The following is a 24,002-nucleotide window of genomic DNA, read 5'->3' as shown; positions in this document are numbered from 1 at the left end:
TGCAGGGGTTTGTTTGTTTGTTTGTTTGTTTGTTTTTAAAGAAGGTTCCACACCTAATGTGGGGCTTGAACCCACCACCCTGAGATCAAATGTGGCAAGTTCCACCACTGAGCCAACCAGGCGTCCAGAAATGGCCATTCTTTAGAGTGGACTTGTTTGAATCATTCAACTTCTGAGATCTTAGATTTATTCACTTTTTCCTTTAAAAGTGATTAATTCCCTTCCACACACAACTGCAGGATTTGACAAACACAAGTTTGTCATTAACAACCACAGGTTATCTCGTGCTTACTAAACCAAGCCCTGTTTTTAGACATAAGCGGCTAATCTCACTTAATCCTCACAAATACCCCACGAGACAGGCCTGTTATCTTCTACAAACAGAGATTTAAACACACACACACACACACACACACACACACACACACACACACTCTTGGGAAGAAGGTGAAGTGATACGCACTTAGCGAAATACTCAGTTGGATGTATGGCTGTAGGCAAACTACTTCAACTACACCAGCCTAAATTTTCTCATGTTTCAAACTGGCATAAAAGCAACTACCTCCACTGTCCGGTCCACGGTGATTAAACGAAAAAGGTATTCAAGCTCTTTGAACCTTAATATACGGTGTCGTCACCATTCTCCGGAACCACGTGGCCGGAGTCGGCTTGGAGGGGCGTGGTGCAGACTCGGGGGCCGCCCCGCCCACCCACCGCCCAGCCTTGGCCTCGCCGCTGCGCTCCGGCCGCCAGGGTGCGCTGTAACGCGGCTCAGACCGGCGGGCGGCCGCTCTAGCCGCCCCCGGGAAGTCGCTGTCCTTACCTTCAGAAGCAGCCCGCGCCTCCGTGTGTGCGCCCGTTGGCCCTCCGCTCCGTCCTGCAGCTACCCACTGCCTTCTCGCCGCCCACCATGGCCCTGCTGCACACCGGCCGCGTCCTGTCCGGGGTCGCCGCCGCTTTCCACCCGGGCCTCGCTGCCGCGGCTTCTGCCAGAGCCAGGTAAGCAGGACAGACGGAGACGGAGCTGGGGACAACAGGCCTGCCCAGCCGGGCTGCGGGCGCCCCCGGACATATCCCCCCTCCCCCCAGACGCAAGCACCACACACATGCTTTCTCTGACACCCCTTCGGCCTCACTGGGCGCTGAAAATTGAGCGCCGGCGCCTCAAAGTAACCCTCTCCTTTGCCCCCAGGACTGCAGGAGAACGTGTCAGCGCGTTCCCCGGGGTTAGGCAGTGTGGCCCTCTACGGCACCCGGACTTCCATTCAAGGGTGGGGGGTCACGAGACGCGGATTCGGCGCGGTGGGGGTGGGGCGGCGAGGGGAGAGCAAGCGGGGCTGAGGTGCCGGGCCCGGCCGGCCTGGCGCCCATTGGCTGCGCCGCCGAGGCTGCCTCGCACCGGTTGGCTGCGGCGCGGAGGGGCGCGGGTGCCCTTGATGGGCTGCCCTGGGGCACGGCGGGGCTCACCTATCGTGTCCGCCTTCGGGCCTAAGCAGGGTTGGCAGGGCCGCGGCGTACTGCCGGTCGTGGGCCTGGGAGTAGGAAGTACTCGAGAGGAAGGTACCCCGCCGAGGCCCTGGCTTTCCAGCCCAGCTTTCTTTTCTGCATCCCCTGACCTTGGCGGGCGGCATCCTCCCATCCGCGTTAGTGCCTATGTCGCCGGTGACCCCTTTGCTTGGAAAAGAACAGAGGTGTAGTTCACCTCCGTTTTGTTTGCCCTTAGGGGGTCTGATTGTAGAGAAGTCACCGTTCTTCCTCTCCACCTCGCTCTGCTCTCATTCAGTAAATACTTCGTCAGCTATGAGCCAGGTACTAGACCCGATGCTAATGATGGAGGCTGCGGTGAACACGCCTGACGGGGAAACAGGTGCCACTCAAAAAATTATAAATATGTCATTAAGCCCTGCGTGCTAAGTATTGCCATTAAAAAGCACGGAGTTTAAAGCGAATTAGTAATTCCTTCCTAGTGGAGACCTGAGCCAGGCGATTGATTCACTCAAGAAGGCGATTTGGGACCGGATCCTTAAGTACCACCTAATGAATCTAGTCTCCAGCCCACCTCCAGCTAGATATTGACTACAAGGAGCAAAGCCTTGGCCTCTTTTATGTGTCTTGGCCTTTCCTTTGATTGTATGCGCGTTGTCTTCAAGTCAGCAGAAGTGTGTCCTTACGGAGCCTCGCACTCTTGGCAGTACAATTTTGTCTGGGCTTTCACTGCTCCTTCTCTCCCAGATTTGGCTCCTCCTTGGCCCTATGTCAAGGTGTGCTCTTTAAGCCATGCTACCTAGTGAGCCAGAATTAGGGAGTGGTTATCATTCACGCAGCCAGTTTGGAAAGGGGTGCCTAAAACGATGGGCAAGAGAAAGTCTTTCAACATTGTAGTAACCTTAAAATAATTATTGTTTTATAAATTTGGCTGCGTGTCCTAAAGCTTACTTAAAGTGCTTGGTGAAAATCCCTATGGGTGTGACCTTTTAGTCATTCTTTGAGTTTGAGTGGCTGACTCATTTTTCTTTTCAGTCTTCTCACAATTAGAATGTACATTCCACGGGGGCAGAGACCTTACCTACTTTGTTCCCTGATATAAAGCCTTAAAATAGTTGAGTGCCTGTAGTTGAGGAGGTGCTGTTCAGGTTTAAGCAATGATACTTAATTGGGTAATAGAGCCTATAATGATCTGTTATTAATTCTGATTATTTAATTTTTTGTGAAATAACTGAAGGAGTATCACGAGACCCTTTGGAAAGGCAGTGTGTGGTAGTTGTATAATAACCAGTAGCTAGAAGATCAAAATTGTACTAATCTTTCCCATTTTTAACTCTGTGATCTTGAGCAAATTAATTAACTTCTCTTCTTATTTTAAAATAAGAATGTGGGGGCGCCTAGGTGGCTTAGTTGGTTAAGTGACCAACTCTTGATTGTGATCTCACAGTTGTGAGATCGAGCACCACAATTCAAAATAAAATAAGAATGTGAAGGAAAACATTTTTTTAACTATTCTTAAACTATATATTTTAAACTATTTTAATTTTTGTTTTTTTAGTTTTTTTAATATTTATTTTTGAAGGAGAGAGAGACAGACTGTTAGTGGGGGAGGGGCAGAGAGAGAGGGAGACACAGAATCCGAAGCAGGCTCCAGGCTCTGAGCTGTCAGCGCAGAGCCTGATGTGGGGCTTGAACTCACAGACCGCGAGATCATGACCTGAGGTGAAGTCGGACGCTCAACTGACTGAGCCACCCAGGTGCCCCTAAGCTATTTTAATTTTAAATTTTTTTTTAACGTTTATTTTATTTTTGAGACAGAGAGAGACAGAGCATGAACGGGGGAGGGTCAGAGAGAGGGAGACACAGAATCTGAAACAGGCTCCAGGCTCTGAGCTGTCAGCATAGAGCCCGACGTGGGGTTCGAACTCACGGACCGCTAGATCATGACCTGAGCTGAAGTCGGCCGCTTAACTGACTGAGCCACCCAGGCGCCCCTAACCTACTTTAATTTTAAAGCGCCAGGTAGGTTCCCAGGAAAATTACAAGACATTTGATTTAGAAAAGCTTATCTGAATAGTTTGTACCTAACATCTTTTGGTTTGTTAGCCAACATTGCTCAATGGCTGAGGTTTTTTGCACTTGTCCAAAGTACATTTGTAGGAATCACTTTGTAGGCCACAGGTTATCAGCATCAGTTTTGTCCCTAGCACTCTTGTTTTCAGCTAGTACTGTCCCTTGAAAACATCATGGTTCTTACATTGTGGGTATAGAGTCTTTACAGTTTTAAGGAAGGGAATGATGAAGGGCATAGAGGTTCTGAACATGATTACTAATGTAGAACTAATCAAATTGGGTATCCATGCTCCTGTATTTAGATTAAGATTCAATATGGTGTAGTTGCTTTTAGAATTCTTAAAAGATACACTCCAGAGGTGTCTGGGTGCCTCATATATACTGTTATGTGCTCAGAAAAAGAAAGATTCCACTCTTGATCAGATCCCTGCCAGAAGACTTGAGGCTTTGGTTTCTCAGAGAATCTCTGTACTCAATAAACTTTGTAAAGAACTTGATGAATAAGTGCTTTTCACATCATTTAATAAGAATGGCACCTCTGTCCTTGTGGCAGCAGTCCTGTCATTGTTGATTAAAGGCCTTAGAGACCAAGACATCTGTTTTGAAATGACAGTTGCTTCCTGCAGGTTTTCTATAATAGGTCTTTGACATTCAAAGTATTCCTTTCACTTACCAGTTAATGGCAGGGATATATACAGGCAGGTGGCTGCAAGCTTTCAGGGTCTAAACTGTGGGTAGGAAATAAAGGAAGTTTTCTTCAGGCCCAGGTCAGAAGTTGTTTCAAGGTATCTGTTTCTTACTATTGCTTAGGTACGGGAACAACTAAGCAGCCTACAACAATGAAAAAGAACAGAGGGGTTTTGAGTCCTGGCAGTAAAGCTAATGAGGGAGATGGATGGTAATGATAATGTCTCTCAAAACTGTAGGAAAACTAGTAGTAATTGAAAAGCAAGAGGCACCTGGGTAACTCAGTCAGTTAAGCATCTGACTCCTGGTTTTGGCTCGGGTCATGACCACATGGTTTGAGAGTTCAAGCCATGCATCAGGCTCCAAGGTGGCATGGAGCCTGCTTGGGATTCTCTGTCTCCTAGCTCTGCCCCTCGGGCATGTTCTCTGTCTCTCAAATAAATAAACATTTTAAACAAATAACTGAAAAGCAAGAAAGACCTGTATTTGGTCATAAAATTATGACCATTTCCTTCTTGAATTATCTACATACTTGCCTTGCCAGGCTCCATACTGGCACGGTAGAATAGAAGCATAGAAGGAATGATTTAGTAGCAATGATACCAGTGAACAGCAAGCACTCATCCTATTCCAGGCTCTGAGTGTTTTATATTTAATAACTCCTTTCATCCTTATAACAACTCTGTAAGGTGGGTACTGTTATGTGCTCATGTATAAGGAAGGTTGAGATGTAATTGGCTTGCCTGTGCGCACACAGTCTTGTAGGCAGCTGAGCTGTTATTTGAATCCGTGCAGTTTGCCGAGTACTGACATTACCCGAGGCAGGCTAATAAAAGTCTGGGAAATCCAAAAATGGAATAATCTACCCTTTGATAACAGAATTAACTATATGTCACAATTACAGCTATTAATACAGAGGCAGTTTCAACTTGTCAGGAGAGCATAAATTTAACTCTGTAATGCTGTGCTGAGCCATCCAGTGTGCCTCGTGGAGGAGTGAAATGAACGAGTGCTGACTGGCCACTGACTAGTTCAAGAGAATCATTTTCAGAAAAGAAATTCTGAATAATTCACTGAGCTTGTCAGCGTGGTGACCGTAGAGAACTTTCACTGTGCTGTGCTGAAACATTTGGTTGAGATTGGATAAGTGATTACTAAAGGAACTTGAGCTATTTCACCTGGGTAATTTGGAACCTTGCTTCCCTAGCTTTCACCTTTCCCTGCAGCACTCCCCCTGCCACCCCTCTGCCCCCAGCTCTTTTTCACCCTTAGCCTTTCTTACGCCTCTGCTGGGAACACCTTTTTCCTCGCCTTTTTCCTCCTCTCATCGGTAGCACTTAGCTCATGTGTCACCTCTTCCTGCAAGCCTTCTAAGCCTATACTATCTCCCCCTTTCCCAGGTTATTAGGTCCTCTCCTCGGTCTCTTAAAACTAATATTCTGTGCTCTGAGCCTGTCTTTATCGCTGAAGGTCATCCTCCGACCCCAGCCTGCCTACAGGTCACCCCACTGGGCTAATGTTGTAGATAGTCAGGGGTTGTTTTACTCTCACTGATATTCCCAGCTCTTAGCACATAGCACATTCTCAGTGATTGATTTAGACAATCATAAAGACTTTTCTGTAATCTGAATCTGTAAAGAGCTTTTTGCTAATTTATCCTGAAGAAAAGGGGTAATCTTTTTTTCAGAACAGTAATTTACCATGAGGTAAAACCTCAGTTTTGATACATTAATGCATCCTGCTGCTGAGAGTGTGTGTTAGAAACATAGATGGTGCTTCTTGGGTGCACTCTTAGAAATCTCACCGTAGTGGGGCACTGGGTGGCTCAGTTGGTTGAGCGTCCAACTTCAGCTCGGGTCATGATTTCATGGTTTGTGAGTTCAAGCCCCACGTCACCTCGCTACTGTCAGCCTGCGTGGGATCCTCTGCCCCTCCCCCACTTACACTCTCTCAAAAATAAATAAAATAGTTTTTAAAAAATCTCTCAGTAGCTAAAAAATAAAAATAAAAAATCTCTCTGTAGGTTTAGATGAAAGATAGCCTGGAAGTTTTATGTTTTCTATGTTTAGGATTCAGTTTGAGAAGGCCAGATCAAAAAAATTGTTAGGTGATATTTGGTCACTTGATTAAAATAGGATTTTGAGTATCTGAGAATTAATCATTGTTTACCTATTTAATTAAAATGAGAAAATATTGAATTAAACATACAACATGATTGTAAAGAACCTTAGTTCCTTCATATATGAGGAACTGTGTTTTGTTTTTGGACATAAGAATCAACATAAAGCATAAAGAAGTATTCTGGTAAAACACAGAATCTCCACTGTATAGGCATATAACACAGAAGGTAAAAAATAACCTTTTATATTATAAAGTCATTAATCACTGAACCAAGGAAGAATAAGCAGACTTTTAAAAAATGTTAACACATTTCTTAGCTTCTTTTCAGACTTAGTTTTTATGAATCAAGACAAAATTCACTTTGCAAGTTTTGTCCTTATATGCTCTTTCATATTTGGAACAAGCTGATACTCTAGTATAAAAGATTCTTAGTTTTAATCTCTGATACAGTAAATATTGGTAGTTATACCCCACATAAATAAAAGCTATTTCAGACTCTCAACAAGTTTTAAGAGGAAAAACAGATCCAAAGACCAAAATGTGTAAAGATCACAGCTTTAGAACCACATGACTTTTTCTTTGAAAGACTAAAACATACACAAAGTCATACTTCTCTTGTCACAGTTGATCTGAGTATAGTCTCAACCACTCATTAAAAATAACTTTTAGGGGCGCCTGGGTGGCTCAGTCAGTTGAGCGTCCGACTTTGGCTCAGGTCAAGATCTTGCGGTCCATGAGTTCGAGCCCCGCATTGGGCTCTGTGCTGACAACTCAGAGCCTGGAGCCTGCTTCGGATTCTGTGTCTCCCTCTCTCTGCCCCTCCCCCACTCATGCTGTGTGTGTCTCTGTCTCTGTCAAAAATAAATAAACATTAATTTTTTTTTTTTTTAATAACTTTTAGAGGCACCTGGGTAGCTCATTCGGTTAAGCGTCTGACTTTGGCTCAGGTCATGATTTCGCAGTCCATGAGTTCAAGCCCCATGTCAGACTCTGTGCTGACAGCTCAGAGCCTGGAGCCTGCTTTGGATTCTGTGTACCCCCCTCTCTCTGCCCCTCCCCCACTTATGCTCTGTCTCACTCTGTCTCTCAAAAATAAATGTTTAAGAAAAAAAATTTTTTTTTAATAACTTTTAGCCAGGATGCCTGGGTAGTTGGATCAGTTAAGCCTCCAACTCTTGATTTCCACTCAGGTCATGATCTCACAGTGATGATATCGAGCCCCATGTCTGGCTCACTGCAGAGCCTGCTTCAGATTCTCTATCCCTCTCTCTCCCCCACTCTTTCTCTCAAAATAAGTAAACTTTACAAAAATAACTTTTAGCCAAAGTAACTTCCATTTCACAGACAAAACTGAGGGGGCGGGCATTGATGCCAGTCCTGTGCAACCATTTTAGCAGACTAGTGGGTGCACATAGTTCAGCTTCTGTAGCCACACACATATCCCCTTTATACTTTCTTTTATATATTTTCTCTCTTTTTTTTAATGTTTGTTTATTTTTAAGAGAGAGAGACAGAGCATGAGTGAGGAACGGGCAGAGAGAGGGGGAGACACAGAATCTGAAGCACACTCCAGTCTCTGAGTTGTCGGCACAGAGCCAGACATGGGGCTGGCACTCAAGAACTGAGATCATGACCTGAGCTGAAGTCGAATGCTTAACCAACTGAGCCACCCAGGCACCCCTACGCTTTCTTGAAATGGCAACAACATGCTTACTAAAATGACCCAAAGCTATAGCCTTCTGGCCTATGTAAAAATAAGAAGTAAAAATATATGAAATTTAAATTATGTTCAGTAATAAATGTGTCTATATCCTCTCTTAGAAATTGTCTAAGAATCCAGTGATTAACCCTTTAACTCATAATTAAATTAGTCCACGATTTTAAGTTACTTAAAGGTCTTGGGAATTGTCTTCAAGCTAACACATTACAAAATACATTATTTTTCTTCTAAATACCCATAACTCCGGTCTAATGAGAAAAATATCAAATCCAATAGAGGGGTACCCTGCAATATGCCTGACCAGTACTCCCCAAAATTGTCAAGGTGATAAAAAAAAAGCAAGGAATGTCTGAAACTGTCATCACCAAGAGAAGCCTCAGGAGACATGACGAGTAAATGTAATATGGTATCCTGGGTGAAACTTTGTAACAGAAATAGGACATTTGGTAAAAACTAAAGAAATCTAAATAAATTGTGGACTTAATGTGTCGGTTCATTAATTGTAACAAAAGTACTCTAAAAATATAAAATGTTAGTAGTAAGAGGAAACTGTTGGGGGGCAAGTTGTGGGAACTCTGTACTAGCTGCTCAATTTTCTGTAAATCTAAAACCATTCTAAGAAATTTAACCTACTAATAAAAGTTAATAAAAAAGATACATAATTTTTTATTTTTTTAGTTTAAGTATAATTAACATACAGCATTATTATATTAGTTTCAGTTATGCAACATAAGGGTACAGCAATTCTATGCATTACTCAGTGTTCATCAATCTAAGTGGGCTCTTAATTAATCCCTTTTACCTGTTTTTACCCATACCCCACCCACCACCCCTCTGGAAACCATCAGTTCTCTATATTTGAGAGTCTGGTTTTTTGTTTGTCTCCGTTTATTTTGTTTCATAAATTCCACACATGTGTTAAATGATACAGTATTTGTCTTTCTGTGACTGGCTTATTTCACTTAGCATTATGCCCTCTAGATCCATCTGTGTTGTTGTAAATGACAAGACTTCATTCTTTTTTATAGCTGAGTCATATTCCGTTGTGTATGTATACTATAACTTCTCATTCATCTGTGGATGGGCACTTGAGCTGCTTCTATCTTAGCTATTATGATGATGCTGCAATAAACATAGGGGTGCATATATCTTTCGAATTAGTGTTTCTGTTTTCTTTGGGTAAATACTTCATAGTGGAATCACTGGAGCATATGGCAGTTCTATTTGTTGTGTTCTTTTTTAATTTTTTTTTAACGTTTATTTTTGAGACAGAGACAGAGCATGAACAGGGGAGGGTGAGAGAGAGAGGGAGACACAGAATCTGAAACAGACTCCAGGCTCTGAGCTGTCAGCACAGAGCCCGACGCGGGGGCTTGAACTCAGGAACCGCGAGATCATGACCTGAGCCGAAGTCGGACGCTTAACCGACTAAGCCACCCAGGCGCCCCTATGTGTTTGTTTTTTTAACTTTTGTTGTTCTTTTCTTCTTTAAGTACTCTCAACACCCAACATGGGGATCAAACTCACGACCCTCAGATCAAGAGTCACATACTCTACCCACTGAGCCAGCCATGTGTCCTCTATTTTTCACTTTTTGAGGTATCTCCATAGTCTTTTCCACAGTGGCTGCACCAGTTTGCATTCCCACCAACAGTGCATGAAGGTTCCTTTTCCTCCACATCCTAGCTGACGCTTATTTCTTGTGTCTTTGATTTTAGCCATTCTGACAGGTATGAGGTGAAAATATGTCAGAATAATTAGTTGAACACAAATTCAGATTTTTCATAATTTCAAACATTATATTAGGAATGCTTTGTGTATAGTATGAGTAAACCAATGTAAGTTTAGGAAAAACAAAGCGACATAGAATAAAATGTATGCTTGTGTCTAAATAAAAGACCTAGCTTTTTTTTTTTTTTTCCTAAGCCTCACACCCCACATGGAGCCCCATAAGGGGCTTGAACTCACAACCCTGAGATAAAGACTTCAGCTGAGATCAAGAGTCAGACACTTAACTGAGTAAGCCACTCAGGCACCCTAGAAGACATAGCTACTTTTATTATATCAGTTAAACTAGTCTCAAAGGTTTATCTCATTTATGTGAACTTGAATTTTTTCAACATTTCTGAGTTAGTTTCTTTATGAAAAAACTTTTGTCTAGCACATTTAAAGTAATAGGAATTCAGTCCCTATAACACAATCAGAACAGAGTGCCTTTGAGATTTTTATAATCCAATTTATCAGTACCCTCCAGAGCTGGAAAACATTTCACATTCAGACACTCAGAGGCAAAATAAAAAAGCCTTTCTGAATTACAGACACATAGAGATCTTATAGCTCTTTAGGTCTAAAACTTCAGCTCTTTAGGTCTGAAAGAGGCCGAGAATAAACACAAATAAAAACCTCACAATTCTGATTAAAAAAAAGAAACAAAATCACACAAACAATAAACCATATTATGTGTCATCTCTCACCCAACAGAGAATATATCTTTGCTGTCCATTTACAGAAATTACTGAATGGTCAGATCATAAAACCAGATTCACAGTCATTGCTGCCAATGAGGACTAGCTTATTGGCCATACATGGAACAGAAACAAAACCCCAAATCACTAGGGGGTGGAGAACAAGCCAGAGAAACAAGCCTCAGAAATTTAAAGCTCTGTTGCCTCGGAGTGCCAGGGTGGCTTAGTAGATTGAGTGTCAGGCTCTTAATTTCAGCTCAGGTCATGATCTAGAGTTCATGGGATCAAGCCCTGCATCAGGCTCTGCGCTGTGTGGAGCCTGCTTCTGATATTCTCTCTCTCTCTTTCTCTCTCTCTCTCTCTCTCTCTCTCTCTCTCTCTCTGCCCCTACTCTGCTCACTCGCATTCTCTCTAAATAAATAAACTTTTAAAAGAAAAACTTTAAAGTTCTATTGCCAAAAAAAAGGTTCTGTTGCCTCTTGAGATTACCTCAGGGCACTGAGGACAGATGTATACTTCCCTGGCAAAACAGTTCACCTGGCCCTGGTGGATGACCTCCCCCCCCCCCCACCACCACCACCACCCCAAAACTATTAAGGGATAATTTTTTTTACAAGATAATTTTTTAAGGTAAAATCGTGACTCTCATATAAATAAAGAATAATGACCATGGTCCAGGATTTTTTAACTTTGTAAGTAGTGAAGGAATCAGTAGGATGTTACAAGCAGTTCTTGTTGATTTTTAATTCCTAAATACCTCAAAATTCTGTCTTCCTCTCAAGCCCTACTGCCCCATCCTCATTCAGGCCCTCCTCTAACTCTCTGGCCATGTAATGAGCCAGTGCAGTGAGTGATCCTTCTGCTTCTACTCTGACCACTCTGCATTCAGTGCCCCACCTTGCTCGAAGATGGGCTCTAAAAAGGCAAGGCTATCCATGCCACTCCCCTTACCTGATCAATAACCCTAACCCTCCTCACACCCAAAGAAAACAAAACTTTAATGACTCCACATGTTCTCATTATATCCAAGATGAGACACACAGGAACCTGTATTTTTTTTTTTTAATGTTTTTATTTATTTTTGAGAGAGAGATCTAGTGAGGGATGGGCAGAGAGAGAGGGAGACATAGAATCCAAAGCAGGCTCCAGGCTCTGGGTTCTCAGCACAGAGTCCGATGCGGGGCTCGAACTCAAAAATTGTGAGATCACGACCTGAGCTGAAGTCGGACACTTACCCGACTGAGCCAGCCAGGTACCCCAGGAACCTGTATTTTTAACAAGTTCTCCAAAAGATACCCCTTAATAATTTTGAGAACAAGATAAAACCCAAGCCCCTTTGAGGGGACAGTATCACATAATACTCTTGCCCTTGTTTGCTTCTTTTGTGTCATCTTTTACCACTCTGTTTCTCATAGCCCTCTTTGCCTGGGGATTCAGGACAGGTGTGGGCTACTTTAAAAGCCTACACATGCACCCTGTCTTCCCCATCCACCTTCTCCTCCTTGCATTTGTGTTAAAGTCTTTGGTCTTCTGCATTCTTCTGCAAAGAAATGGATTTTCAGCAGATCTGAGAAGTCTCTGGCCATGGAAATCTAGCTACTATGACTGATTTCATTTTATTTCCCATTTCAGCTCCTGGTGGACCCATGTGGAGATGGGGCCCCCAGATCCCATCCTGGGAGTCACAGAAGCCTTTAAGAGAGACACCAACAGCAAAAAGATGAATCTGGGAGTTGGTGCCTACCGGGACGATAATGGAAAGCCTTATGTGCTTCCTAGTGTCCGGAAGGTGAGTTTGCCATTCATCTCCTGCCTTCTCAGGGTGGGTAAACTGGAGAGAGCTCCTAGAGAGTGGCAGAAAGAGCGCCACACTGGGAGTCGGGAGACCTGGGTTCTGGTTCTGGCACTAACTGCTTGAATCACTCAGGTTGTCTGCTGTGGTCTCCTTGGCTGTAAAAGTGACAGATTGGAACTGTGTGGTCTTTTTCAAGATTGAACTTACGTGATTTTCTACTGAAGCAGGCATCGTCTCGTATTTAATCCTGAGGGTGTACGTAAGGACGAAGAATTAAACATTGCCTTTTGGTGATAAGAATAGCCCTTTGTGGATGAGGGTTACTGTGGTTATTTTCCATTTCCTCTCATGTTGATTGCCTTAATAAAGCTCTCACACAGGCATGCTCTGTCCTTTCTTCCTACTGCACTGTAGAATAATTTGTTTCATTTTTGTTGTATTTTTATTAGTAGTTTTTCTATTGGTTATCATTATAACTTTAAATAATCCTCTTAGAACAGTTTTTTTGAAAGAAAGTATGAGTGTCCTTTCCCTCTGCACCTCCTCTGTTGATATGTGAATGCTTCTTTGTCACTTCTCAAAGTGGGGTGGTGATGCATTATTCCCCCATACAGTGAGTGAACGTTTCAAAAGAATACTTCCAGGTGAGGGTAAGGAACTCTCTAACCATCTGAGCTGCACACTATACAGCAGGCTGGCCCAGCCCTCATGAGCCACTGAAATAATAGAACATGGCCTGAATGAACCACTGGAAGAAGAAATTTCTTCCAAAAGTGTGGGAGTGTGGGTTAGGTGTCCTCTCTATGACTCTCTGAGTACAAAAAAAGGGCTCAATTGTGAGGAGAAGACCCATTGAAAACTGCTGGCTGCTGGGTCTCAGGTCATGCAGAAATTGCTCTGGTCTCAGCAAGTCAGTTTAAAGTACTCAGCAAGTATTAGCTATTTTGCAGGCTGCAACACCACCACAAGCTCTTGTACATCCTTCAAGTTGTTCCCCCATTCAGCTGAGATTCAGGAAGGTTACTAATTTGCTGAGACTCACACAGCTAAAGGGACAGCCACGCCTCCGTCTCCAAAGCATGAAGATATGTGGCTGTTACTGTTAACGCTTTGAAGTTCTGAGACTGGCGTATGCCTTGAAATACTACTTTTTTATGTATTTAGTTTGATTTTATCATCTCATATCTACTTATAAGTGTTTTAAGTGTTGCTCGTAAACCTTGTTCTTGTGCATTCCAAGAATGCCATTTTATATTAAATATTGACCAAGAGAACACTGTACCCATTCATATAAAAACCTAAACCATATAAAAAATATATATATGATTTTAAAAATTAGAAATATTTCTGTTCTACAATATAAAATATTAAGTATTCTACTTTTTTTATAGTTTGTATTTATTTTTGTGTTTTCAAGATTTTCTTTAGATTCCAGTTAACATGCAATGTAATATTAGTTTCAGATGTAGTACTTAACCCTTTTCCTTGGACAGTACTTCCAAAATAAAAACAAGGCTTTACTTCCTTTATATTGAATATATATGTTTAAGTTATAAAACATTAAATATTAATCACAGTAATTCCAGGTAAGGAGAAGAAACTAAGCGGGTGTATTTTCTCTTGTCTAGGCAGAGGCCCAGATTGCTGCAAAAAATTTGGACAAAGAATACCTGCCCATTGCAGGACTTGCTGAATTTTGTAAGGCATCTGCAGAACTAGCCCTGGGTGAGAACAATGAAGTGTTGAAAAGTAGCCGGGTAAGCAGAGCAGACTCTGGCATCCTACAGTCTGTGTTTAAATTTAACAGTTTAAACAAATGTGAACTAATTTAAACAAATAGAGATATATCACTTTGTGTGATGGTTGTTTGCAGTAACCACACTATTGCTAATATCTCTCCTTTAGACAGTAAGTTGGCACTTGTTAAATAAACGATTTCATACAACACCAATCCCAAAAATGCAGCAGTAGTCCTGAAAATGGAATCGTAATTTGATTGAAGATTTGACACTGCTCTGTGTATGCTTATGTTTGTCTTGTACTGAATATGCTTTAGAAACTTAAAAAATGAAAGGACAAACTACAGGACGGCTGGGTGGCTCAGTCGGTTAAGTGAGTGTCTGACTTCATCTCAGGTCATGATCTCACGGTTCGTGAGTTTGAGCCCCGCATCAGGCTCTGTGCTGACAGTGCAGAGCATGCTTGGGATTCTCTCTCTCCTTCTCCCCCTGCCCCTCCTCACTCAAAATAAATAAACTTTTAAAAAATAATAAAATGTAGCAATATTATTATAATGTATTGATTTGCTTTTCAAGGAGCTTTGATGTTCAGAGACACATTGAATTTTGTATAATTCTAGAACATTTTAATGTAGTGACCGTGGTATATGTATAAATTAGCCCTTATTCATGGGGAGCGAGTTTGGGTCCTGAAAGTTTCTCATATACCATATGATACTAATAGCAAGCCCTAAGGAATTAGCTTCTCCATCAGCAAAGGTGTTGGAAACTGAAGAGGTGGCTGTTTTGAGAACTCCAAGGAGAATCAATCTGTCTCTTAGCAAATGGGGAAATGAAACAATTAGTGCTGTTTTCTGGTTTGCAAATGCCCATTTGGAACATTGTCTTCAACTTCTGAAAAATGAAGGGCAATGACTACAGAGTACTGCCTCTGTGGGCTTGGCCTCAGTTCTGTGTCTGTGGGCCTCTAGCGAGTGTTGGACCTCCCTGACCGTGGTGTCTCTCCTTCAGTATGTCACCGTGCAGACCATTTCTGGAACCGGGGCCTTGAGGATTGGAGCCAGTTTTCTGGTGAGTCTGGAAACTCCTTCAGGAAAGAGCTGTAAGACAGTCTGTAAGCTGAGGAGGAGGGTGTTTTCCTATTGCATGTGTGTTTGCTGACTTCTTTCCACATAATTGGAAGATTTCCTATTCTCTGATAAATGGAGTCAGGGGTAAGGAATATGAAAGTACTTTAACTAATTTGGATTTAAGTTTAAAAAAAAGTACTTAAAAACTACAAGGAAGATATAATAATAATAAGGCACCTGGGTGGCTCAGTCAGTTAAGCATTTGACTCTTGGTTTTGCCTCTGGTCATGTTTTCACGGTTAGTGGGTTCGAGTCCTGCATCAGGCTCTCTGCTGATAGTGTGGAGCCTGCTTGGGATTCTCTCACCCTTCGTCTCTCTCTGCCCCTTCCCCGTGAACATGTTCTCTCTCTCTCTCTCTCTCTCTCTCCCTCTCTCTCTCTCTCTCTCTCAAATAATTAAAATTTAGAAATTATAATAACAATAAATATAATTTATTGAGCACATATCTGTTACTAGCAGCTTTTGTTTTAACTCAGTTAATCTTTATGAAGGAGGTTCATTTAATGCTATTTTACAAATGAAGAAAGTGAGGCCCAGAGAGGTCCCTAACTACACAGCCAGTTTCCTTGTCAGAGCCTGGATTCCAACCCAGGCAGTCTTGATGCTGAGTCATACCATCTCTCAGTCATTACTGTCTCTCAGTCATTGAGATAAACTGAAGAGAAAAATAGAGAAAAATGTCTTCCTCCATAAAATATGTCACTTTATTTTTCCTTCATTTTTCCATTCCCTTTCATCCCATTTTTTAGCAAAGATTTTTTAAGTTCAGCCGAGATGTTTATCTGCCCAAACCATCCTGGGGAAATCACACACCCATCTTCAGGGACGCTGGCATGCAGCTACACGGTTATCGATACTATGACCCCAAGACATGTGGCTTTGACTTCACAGGCGCTATAGAGGACATTTCGGTAAGTGTGGCTTGCCCTGAAGGGCAAGAGGGGTGAAGGAACAAGCTTCCTTGTGGAGATTTGATGCCTCACATCTCAGTCTCAATATCTGACTTAAAATACTGGGGATGAGCTAATTCTCAGAGCTCATATTATCTTCATTGATCAAAAATAGTGACCCTACAGCATTTCAGGTAAATTGTCTTGTTGAGGGCTGCAAAATCATCTGTTGGTTGTCTTTTTAGAAAATGCCACAGCAAAGTGTTCTTCTCCTGCATGCCTGTGCCCACAATCCCACGGGAGTGGACCCTCGCCCTGAGCAGTGGAAGGAAATAGCAACAGTGGTAAAGGTAAGGAGACTGAACTGACTGGTGACAGTTCTGTGTTCAGTAACTAGTCTTAGATGTTTGCCTTGGCAAAGTCTTAACAATGAGAATTAATTACCCTTGAGCCCACATTGTTAAGTTGTCAGGAAAGAACGTCTCATTTGCATAATTAGCAGTTCTTAATTGATGATACGTGAGCAGCTTGCAAATAATTTTTGTTCCTCAGCCTGGATGTGGGGAATTCTGATAAATCTTGTCATTGACCAGCCTGTACAGTGGGTACCCACTGGTCCCGGGATGTCTGTCGTTTGCCCTGGTCCTTGTTACTTGTTCATCTTTTGTACACTGTTTCATGTCCCCTCCTATCCTTGCCTGTTTGCTCAGCATTGCCATTACCATTCACAGCATCAGCTGTCAGAGAAGGCCCTAGTCAAAATTTTAATGGAGGAGGGGCACATTGGTGGCTCAGTGGGTAGACTGTGTAACTCATGATCTCAGAATCTAGAGCTTGAGCCCCACATTGGGGATAGAGTTTACTTAAAAAAAAATTCCAAGGGAGGAAAATATTTCTCTTGCCTTATGTCCGCGTTTTCACTTCTTTTGGTTTCCCTTTCTTTACATTCTGTCAAACCTAAGGTATAAATAAAATGAGATTGGGGTGGGGGAGGGGGGACAGAGAAAGAACATTCAGAGAGCACTTTGAAGATGAGATGGTTCTCATGAGGCCTTCCCATGATTTCTGGGTATAAGGTGAGGCTGCCAGAGTTACATTAGCCCCAGAAAAGGCTGATGCTGGTCCTGTGTCGACTGGACCACAATAATTACCCAGACTCCTGTGGGCCTGAAAAGAGCTTCCTGTTGGATCAAGCAGCTTTCTGAGAAGACTGAAATTAAGAGTCTCTTTTCTTAATGTCTTTTTGAGGGACCATATCCACCAAAGTAAAAACATATATAATGATAACCTTAACTCAAGGAAAATTAAACATCTCCAAATTTCCAGTTGGAGAGAAAACTGTGTTGACTCTATGTGAGGCAGACGTCGTCCCAATAAGCACAGGCAGCCATGTGGGTTGTCTTGAGAAGGACTCCCTAAAGCTTTGCTCTTCTCTTTCCTTCCCAGAAAAACAACCTCTTTGCATTCTTTGACATGGCCTACCAGGGCTTTGCCAGCGGTGATGGTAACAAGGACGCCTGGGCTGTACGCCACTTCATCGAACAGGGCATTAACGTTTGTCTCTGCCAATCCTATGCCAAGAACATGGGCTTGTACGGTAAGCGGAAGGCCCCAGTCTGTGATGTCTGTCCCAGTGAGATTGGAGAAGCGCTGGAAAAGGACACCACAGAGTGTCTGTGCCTGTCCATGCGTGTGTGTTACCCAGAGAGGAAAGACCAGTAACATGGATCTAACTGATCTTAGTCACATCATCTTTTGTGTCTCTGAATTCCTCCAGCAGAGAAAACTATTGTTTCTCTAAACAAGAAGTAACCGTTCCATGAGCCAAGAAGTTGGATATATTAAGAGACCTTTGAGTTCTCAGACTTTCTTTCTGTTGTCTCTAAAGTCACCATACTGGATGTTGAAAGGTTTTTATTTATAACATATTTTTGTGACGTTGCTGATGGAAGCATAACATGTAGCAAATTGAATCATGATTTGCTTCAGCATTTTAGATTGGAAAACTAGAAGACAGGATCCCTTTTTGTTTTCTCAGGTGAGCGTGTGGGAGCCTTCACTGTGGTCTGCAAAGATGCTGATGAAGCCAAAAGGGTGGAGTCACAGTTGAAGATCTTGATCCGTCCCATGTATTCCAACCCTCCAATCAACGGGGCCCGGATCGCCTCGACCATCCTAACCAGCCCTGACCTGCGAAAACAATGGTAAGAGCACACTGCCACTCCCCAGCCATCTGTCTGTCCCACCACTGATCTTTCAAAGCTCCTTTATAATCAGCAACTACTGACATACAAATATCACGCAGCCTCCATGTATGGAAGAGGGAGAAGGGAGAGAGGAGTGGGCATTTTTTTTTTAGCACTTTCAAATAAATACATTGGAGACAAATGATTGAGAAATGGCAGGGTTTTTTATTCCATTATCTCCATGCTAAGTAAACCTGCCTTCTCCTCAAATTGAGTTCAAATTGAAGTACCTTACATAGGAAAACTTTTTTAAGAACACCATATTTTTGGTTCTTAATCCTAGTAATAACTACCACCGAATCAGTATTTCTGCTTATTTTCAGTTTTTATTTTTCCTACCATCTGAATCTCTTGGCCCCTGTGCTCTTAGTGTTACTCGATCTCTTTAACCACAGTCCACATAAGACAGATATTTTGTATCATGACTCTGAACACATTACCTGTAAACATATATATAACTGACATGGTTGTCCAAACTTAATATTAGGCTTCATGTGTTATACTTAAAATTTTTTTAATGTTTATTTATTTTTACGAGGGAGAGAGAGCATGAGCAAGAGAGGGTCAGAGATGGGGGCACCTTGGTGGCTCAGTCGGTTGGGCATCCAACTTCGGCTCAGGTCATGATATCGCAGTTTGTGGGTTCAAGCCCTGCATCAGGCTCTGTGCTGACAGCTCAGAGCCTAGCGCCTGCTTTGGATTCTGTGTCTCCCTCTCTCTCCTTTTGTCTCTCTCTCTCTGTCTCAGAAATAAACATTAAAAAAATCAAAAAAAAGAAAAAAGGGTCAGAGAGAGAGGGAGACACAGAACCCAAAGCATGCTCCAGGCTCTGAGTTGTCAGCACAGAGCCTGGTGCGGGGCTCAAACCCACAAACTGAGATCATGACCTGAGCCAAAGTTGAACACCAAACCGAGTCACCCAGGCGCCCCTTTGTGTGTTATATTTTAATATTTTCTTTTTTTTTTTTTTTTAATATTTCCTGAATGCCAGTTGCATCCATCTACCTTGAATTTATGACCTACTCATGAGTCGTGACACACAATTTAGAAAAACTTTATCACCTACTAATGGGTCCTGACACAATTTAGAAAACCTTGCTCTAGATCAGAGGTTGGCAAACTTCTGTGGATCAAATCTCGTTTGTTCCCTGTTCTTGTAAAGTTTTATTGGAACACAGCCACACCCATTTTTGATGAATTACGTGTGGCTGCTTTTATGCCATATAGCAGAATTTAGTAGTTGTGACAGAGAGCAAATGGCCCACAAAACCTAACAAATTTGTAATTTAGCCCTTCATAAAAAGTTTTCCATGCTAACTGTACTGGAACTTTAAAAAAATAAAAAAATTTAAAAAGTAAAAAATAAAAAGTTTGCTAACCCCCTGCTGTATATAATTCAAAGTTAATTAACCAAGGGGCATCTGGGTGGCTCAGTCAGTTAAGTGTCCAACTCATGATTTCGGCCCAGGTCATGATCTCACAGTTTGTGGGTACAAGCCCCACATTGGGCTCTGTGCTGAAAGTGTGGAGCCTGCTTGGAATTGTCTTTCTCCCTCTGCCCCTTCCCTGCTCGTGTTTTCTCTCCCCACCCCACCAAATAAATAAACAAACTTAAAAAAAAAAAAAAAAGCCAAGATGCCCATGAACGATGTGATTTGTTATAACAAGTTTGTCCTGTGTAGCCAGTTAATTGGGGGAATCGATTCCTGAGTAGCTTCCTGAAGAGAAAAGCTAAATCTGTTGTCTGCTGTCTGCAAGGAACTTTATCTGCAACCCCCCAACTTTTCACATGACAGCTACTCTTTCTACCTTAAATTAATCCTGTGAAACATTGAAGTAAGTCTGGTTCAGGGTAGTTCTTTCAGTTCAGTAGTCCATGGAAGGCTTACCAAAATATTAACTACTTTTTAAATTCTACTTTTTTCCATTATAGCATTAACGTGTAAGTACATTTCAGAAAGTTTAGGAGAGGGAAAAAATTAACTGTAAATATAGTCACTATAACCCAGCTTTTTTCTTCACTATTTTTCATCATTGTAACATACTATATATTTTACTCCTATATATGCGTGTTGTAGGATTAGTTTCGATTTGTCTCTTAGAATTATACTAAGCTTTTTTTTTTAATGTGTGCACATCAGTACACATCGAAAGTCTGTAGTGTACAAAGATGACAAAGGTAGTATGCTGGATGAGTAAGACATTTCTACCTGTAGAGTTTATAATCCAGTGAGAAAGGTAAGTGTATGGCATTGATAAAAGAGACATGGAATAAAGGCAGATGAAAGGAGCAGCCATCGATTCTAGGGGGAAATGAGGGAGGACCTAATGAAGACAGCAGCATGCGGGCTGTGCCTTGAAGAGAAAAGGCGGCTTTTTTCCCCCCAAAGGAGATGAAGAGTAAATGAAAACCAGACAGATGTGCATGAAGAAAGGCACACATTACACGATGTGCATCAAAAGTCCCAAGTGGTTTTTTGTGGCAAAGACACTGAGTGGGAGGAGGATGGAGAAGGCAGCAAAGCTGGGAAGGTGGGAGCAGATAGATCATGGAGCATCTTCACTGGTATCTTGAGAAGTCAGAAGTTCATTCTGTGGGTAGCAGGGAGCACAGAAGGGCTTCACCAAAGTTACCCTGGATCTGGCCGTGGTCACACTCCCTGCCTTTAGCACCCCGGCCTCAAAGTAAATGGAGCTGGAGAGATGGAACCATAGGAAATGTAAACCCAGTGCCATCCCTAGAAGGGCCAGGGCTCCAGCTCCAGCCAGTAATCACTCTGCTAGTGCCGAGTTGCCAACTTGCCAACTTTTCCAAGGGAGGACAACTCCATGTTTTAGGAGCAAGTGCCCAATTGTAAATGTTTAACGAGTCACAAATGACTAGGACTCTCATTTGACTTTAATTGGCGATTGTGATCTGTTCTGTGTATGGCCTCATCGTAGGTGGTTAAAGAATGTGAACACATAAGAACTGGGGGTAAACTATAAATGTTTCCACAGTCGTCTAGTTGCTGAGAACAGATAAGAATTTCCTCTAGAACCATAGGAATAGAATGGGAAGAGGAGATTCTGAGGAAAGCAGTGATTATGTACAGAACCGAGTGAGCCATGTGGATCAGGACTCCTTTCAGCCACCCAGATAGAATTACATCTCTTCCTGGGGCCTTCAACACAGCACTGTTCTATGGGTTCTTACCTTCTCTTGCCTCGTTCCATAGTTGGTTGTTCCCAGGTTTGTTCCCAGTGTCAAGTTGTAAGATTTACAGGCAAGGACTATGTCTCAAGCCTCCCTTTCTCCCTACCACCTAGCACATGGCTTGGCACATTGTAGCCTCCCATTGCACTGTCTTAACTGCAAACGCAGGAGTGTTTCTTCCATCCATGTTAAAAATAAAGTCATAGTTTACTATTTAAAACACAACTTTTGCCCCCACATAAAGTATGGAGAACTTTAGCCTTTCTAGGTTTGAGTCGTTCTTTCATTTTTCTTAATAACTCAATTATGTTAATCATTTTAGCTGCCTAATCAAAGTAGTGTTCTAATAGAAAACAGAAGGCTATAACTAGCATATAACTCAGGATAGGACAAAGAATTGAGGCACACTAGGGGAATACTCATGTCAGCTGTGGCTTGTCTGTCAGTGCTTGTCCGGAATTGAGCTGCATCTTGGTGGGTTTTTGCACAGGTTGCAGGAAGTAAAAGGCATGGCTGACCGCATCATTAGCATGAGGACTCAGCTGGTCTCCAACCTCAAGAAGGAGGGCTCCTCCCACAACTGGCAGCACATCACTGACCAGATTGGCATGTTTTGTTTCACAGGACTAAAGCCTGAACAGGTGAGTGGAGTCCAGTTTCTCCTCAGCTGACCAACCGATGAGTCTTTGCAAAATGATGGAATTCCTCATAGATCACTTAGCTGTTCAGATTACTGTTAAAACAGTCATTTGAAGCCCTTTTAGGTAAAGGAAGAGTGTAGCGTTCATTTTGTTTTGTTCTTAGTCATTTACCTGTCTGTGTCCCCCATGAGGTTGCACACTGCTGAGGAGCAGAGCACGTTTTGATCATTTTTGTGACCACTGCTGCTTCTCTGAAGAGTTTCCCAAACCAAAAGGAGCCTGAATATTGATAGGAGACATAGCTGTTCCATAGCTGGATTCTGGATCTATCTTTCCTACAAATGCTGAAATGAGATTTGATTTTTTTTTTTTTTTTTTTTTGCCTGTCCACACCTCGGTATTCTTCATCCTACTTTAAGATAGCATTTTGTCCTTCTCTCCCTCTGCACTAGCCTACCAAATTCTGGGAATAGGGTTTAAATGAGAAAATAGAGTTTTCTGTTATTTTCCTGTTTTAACACTTGGCCACTGTGCCACACCTGGCTGGGCAAACCCCCCTGCCTGAGAGTGCTCCTGTACTCTTTTCTCTGCAGGTGGAGAGGCTGACCAAGGAATTCTCCATCTACATGACAAAGGATGGCCGCATCTCTGTGGCAGGAGTCACCTCGGGCAACGTGGGCTACCTTGCCCACGCCATTCACCAGGTCACCAAGTAATTTCCCTGCTGAGAAAGAACAAACAGCCTTCCTGTCTACAGCCTCTGCTGTTGTGAGATTCACACAGAGGAAGGAGGAGGGTGGGTGGCGGTGAGCAGGTCATTTCTTTTCAGAGACAGTACTTAACACTCAACCATTGTGTTTCTCAGAGAAGAACATGTAGTGAAATAGGGCAGAGGCATCTGTGGCTGGTGTCTGAAACTTTGTGGCTCAAAACCAAACTCCTGCTCATGCTTTAACTCCAGCTGTTCCAAGAGTTTACATGTACAAGAAAGCCCAAAAAAACCTGTCGATCATGCCATTGAAATGTTTCTGAAGCTTTAACTGGAACACCATATGGTGTTGGGGCACCTCTGCAGATCCAGCACGAGAGTAGCACCTACAAGAGGTGTTGTGGGAAGACCTCATTCTAACATTAGCAGTCAGTCCCGTGTCCTCCCGTGATTGAGCAAGCTTATCAACAGACCTTGTTCCAGAAATCATGTTTCATGAAAACCAGCAAGTCTGCTGCCATTGCAGCGAGGAAAATAAAAGATATTGTTTCCTGTCTTATTTAAGGGGGGGGAAAGTCCCTTCTTTTTAATACTTTCAGGCATTTTAATGTTCCTCTCTTCTCCCTTATCATTGCTGTTCTTTTCCTTATGCACAGAGATCTATAACTAGCCTAGATTTTCACCTTCTCTTGCTCAATTGATCATCAACCCCATCCTATAGGATTTACTTACTTGAAGAATGAAGAACACATTTTACCGTTCATCCCATACCCTCACCTTTCTCATCAGAGAATAGCAGAGAGTAAGTCACTGCACTTGATTTTCGTGTCCTCTTCAATGATGGTCTCCTGTCGAGGTGTCGCCTCTGCCCAGTTGGACCCCTCGCTTCATCCAGTGTGGTCGTGCAGTCTCTCATCTCGCATCATGAGCAGGCCATGCAGGGCAGACCAGGAAAGAGGATATCTGGGCTTTGGTTTTAACCTTTGTGTGCTGCCAGCTAGGCTCAGGCTTCACCCTCTGGAAAGAAAACCGCCATCTGCTCCGATCACGTAGACTTCTTGCAGCCTGGTTTCTCTGTTTAAAATAAAGATACTGTAGACCCAA

The 24,002-nt window shown here is 42.6% G+C and overlaps 1 protein-coding gene across 2 annotated transcripts; it reads left to right on the top strand.

Moving 5' to 3' along the window:
• Nucleotides 1-805: 805 nt before the first annotated feature.
• On the top strand, nucleotides 806-24,002 carry GOT2 (glutamic-oxaloacetic transaminase 2). Of its 2 annotated transcripts, none has more exons than XM_042969333.1 (10): nucleotides 806-999; nucleotides 12,184-12,340; nucleotides 13,975-14,103; nucleotides 15,097-15,156; nucleotides 15,966-16,127; nucleotides 16,352-16,456; nucleotides 17,553-17,703; nucleotides 18,145-18,310; nucleotides 22,039-22,189; nucleotides 22,783-24,002. In XM_042969333.1, exons 1-10 carry the CDS (start codon nucleotides 911-913, stop codon nucleotides 22,903-22,905), a joined length of 1,293 nt encoding a protein of 430 aa, XP_042825267.1. In that variant the 5' UTR covers nucleotides 806-910; the 3' UTR covers nucleotides 22,906-24,002. The 2 variants fall into 2 exon arrangements, with proteins under 2 accessions (XP_042825267.1, XP_042825268.1); XM_042969334.1 differs by lacking the exon at nucleotides 806-999 and adding an exon at nucleotides 1,387-1,809.

Source organism: Panthera tigris, chromosome E2 (genome assembly GCF_018350195.1).
Source record: "Panthera tigris isolate Pti1 chromosome E2, P.tigris_Pti1_mat1.1, whole genome shotgun sequence".
In the NCBI taxonomy this organism is placed as follows: Eukaryota; Metazoa; Chordata; class Mammalia; order Carnivora; family Felidae; genus Panthera; species Panthera tigris.
The sequence above is the reverse complement of the archived record's forward strand: the minus strand, read 5'-3'. Positions and strand labels throughout refer to the sequence as shown.

Excerpts from the sequence above, each read along its gene's own strand:
- GOT2 (XM_042969333.1), top strand. The coding sequence starts at position 911 with ATGGCCCTGCTGCACACCGGCCGCGTCCTGTCCGGGGTCGCCGCCGCT. Across the intron at positions 1,000-12,183 it reads GCGGCTTCTGCCAGAGCCAG|CTCCTGGTGGACCCATGTGG; the intron begins GTAAGCAGGACA and ends TTCCCATTTCAG. Across the intron at positions 15,157-15,965 it reads GGATTGGAGCCAGTTTTCTG|CAAAGATTTTTTAAGTTCAG; the intron begins GTGAGTCTGGAA and ends CCCATTTTTTAG.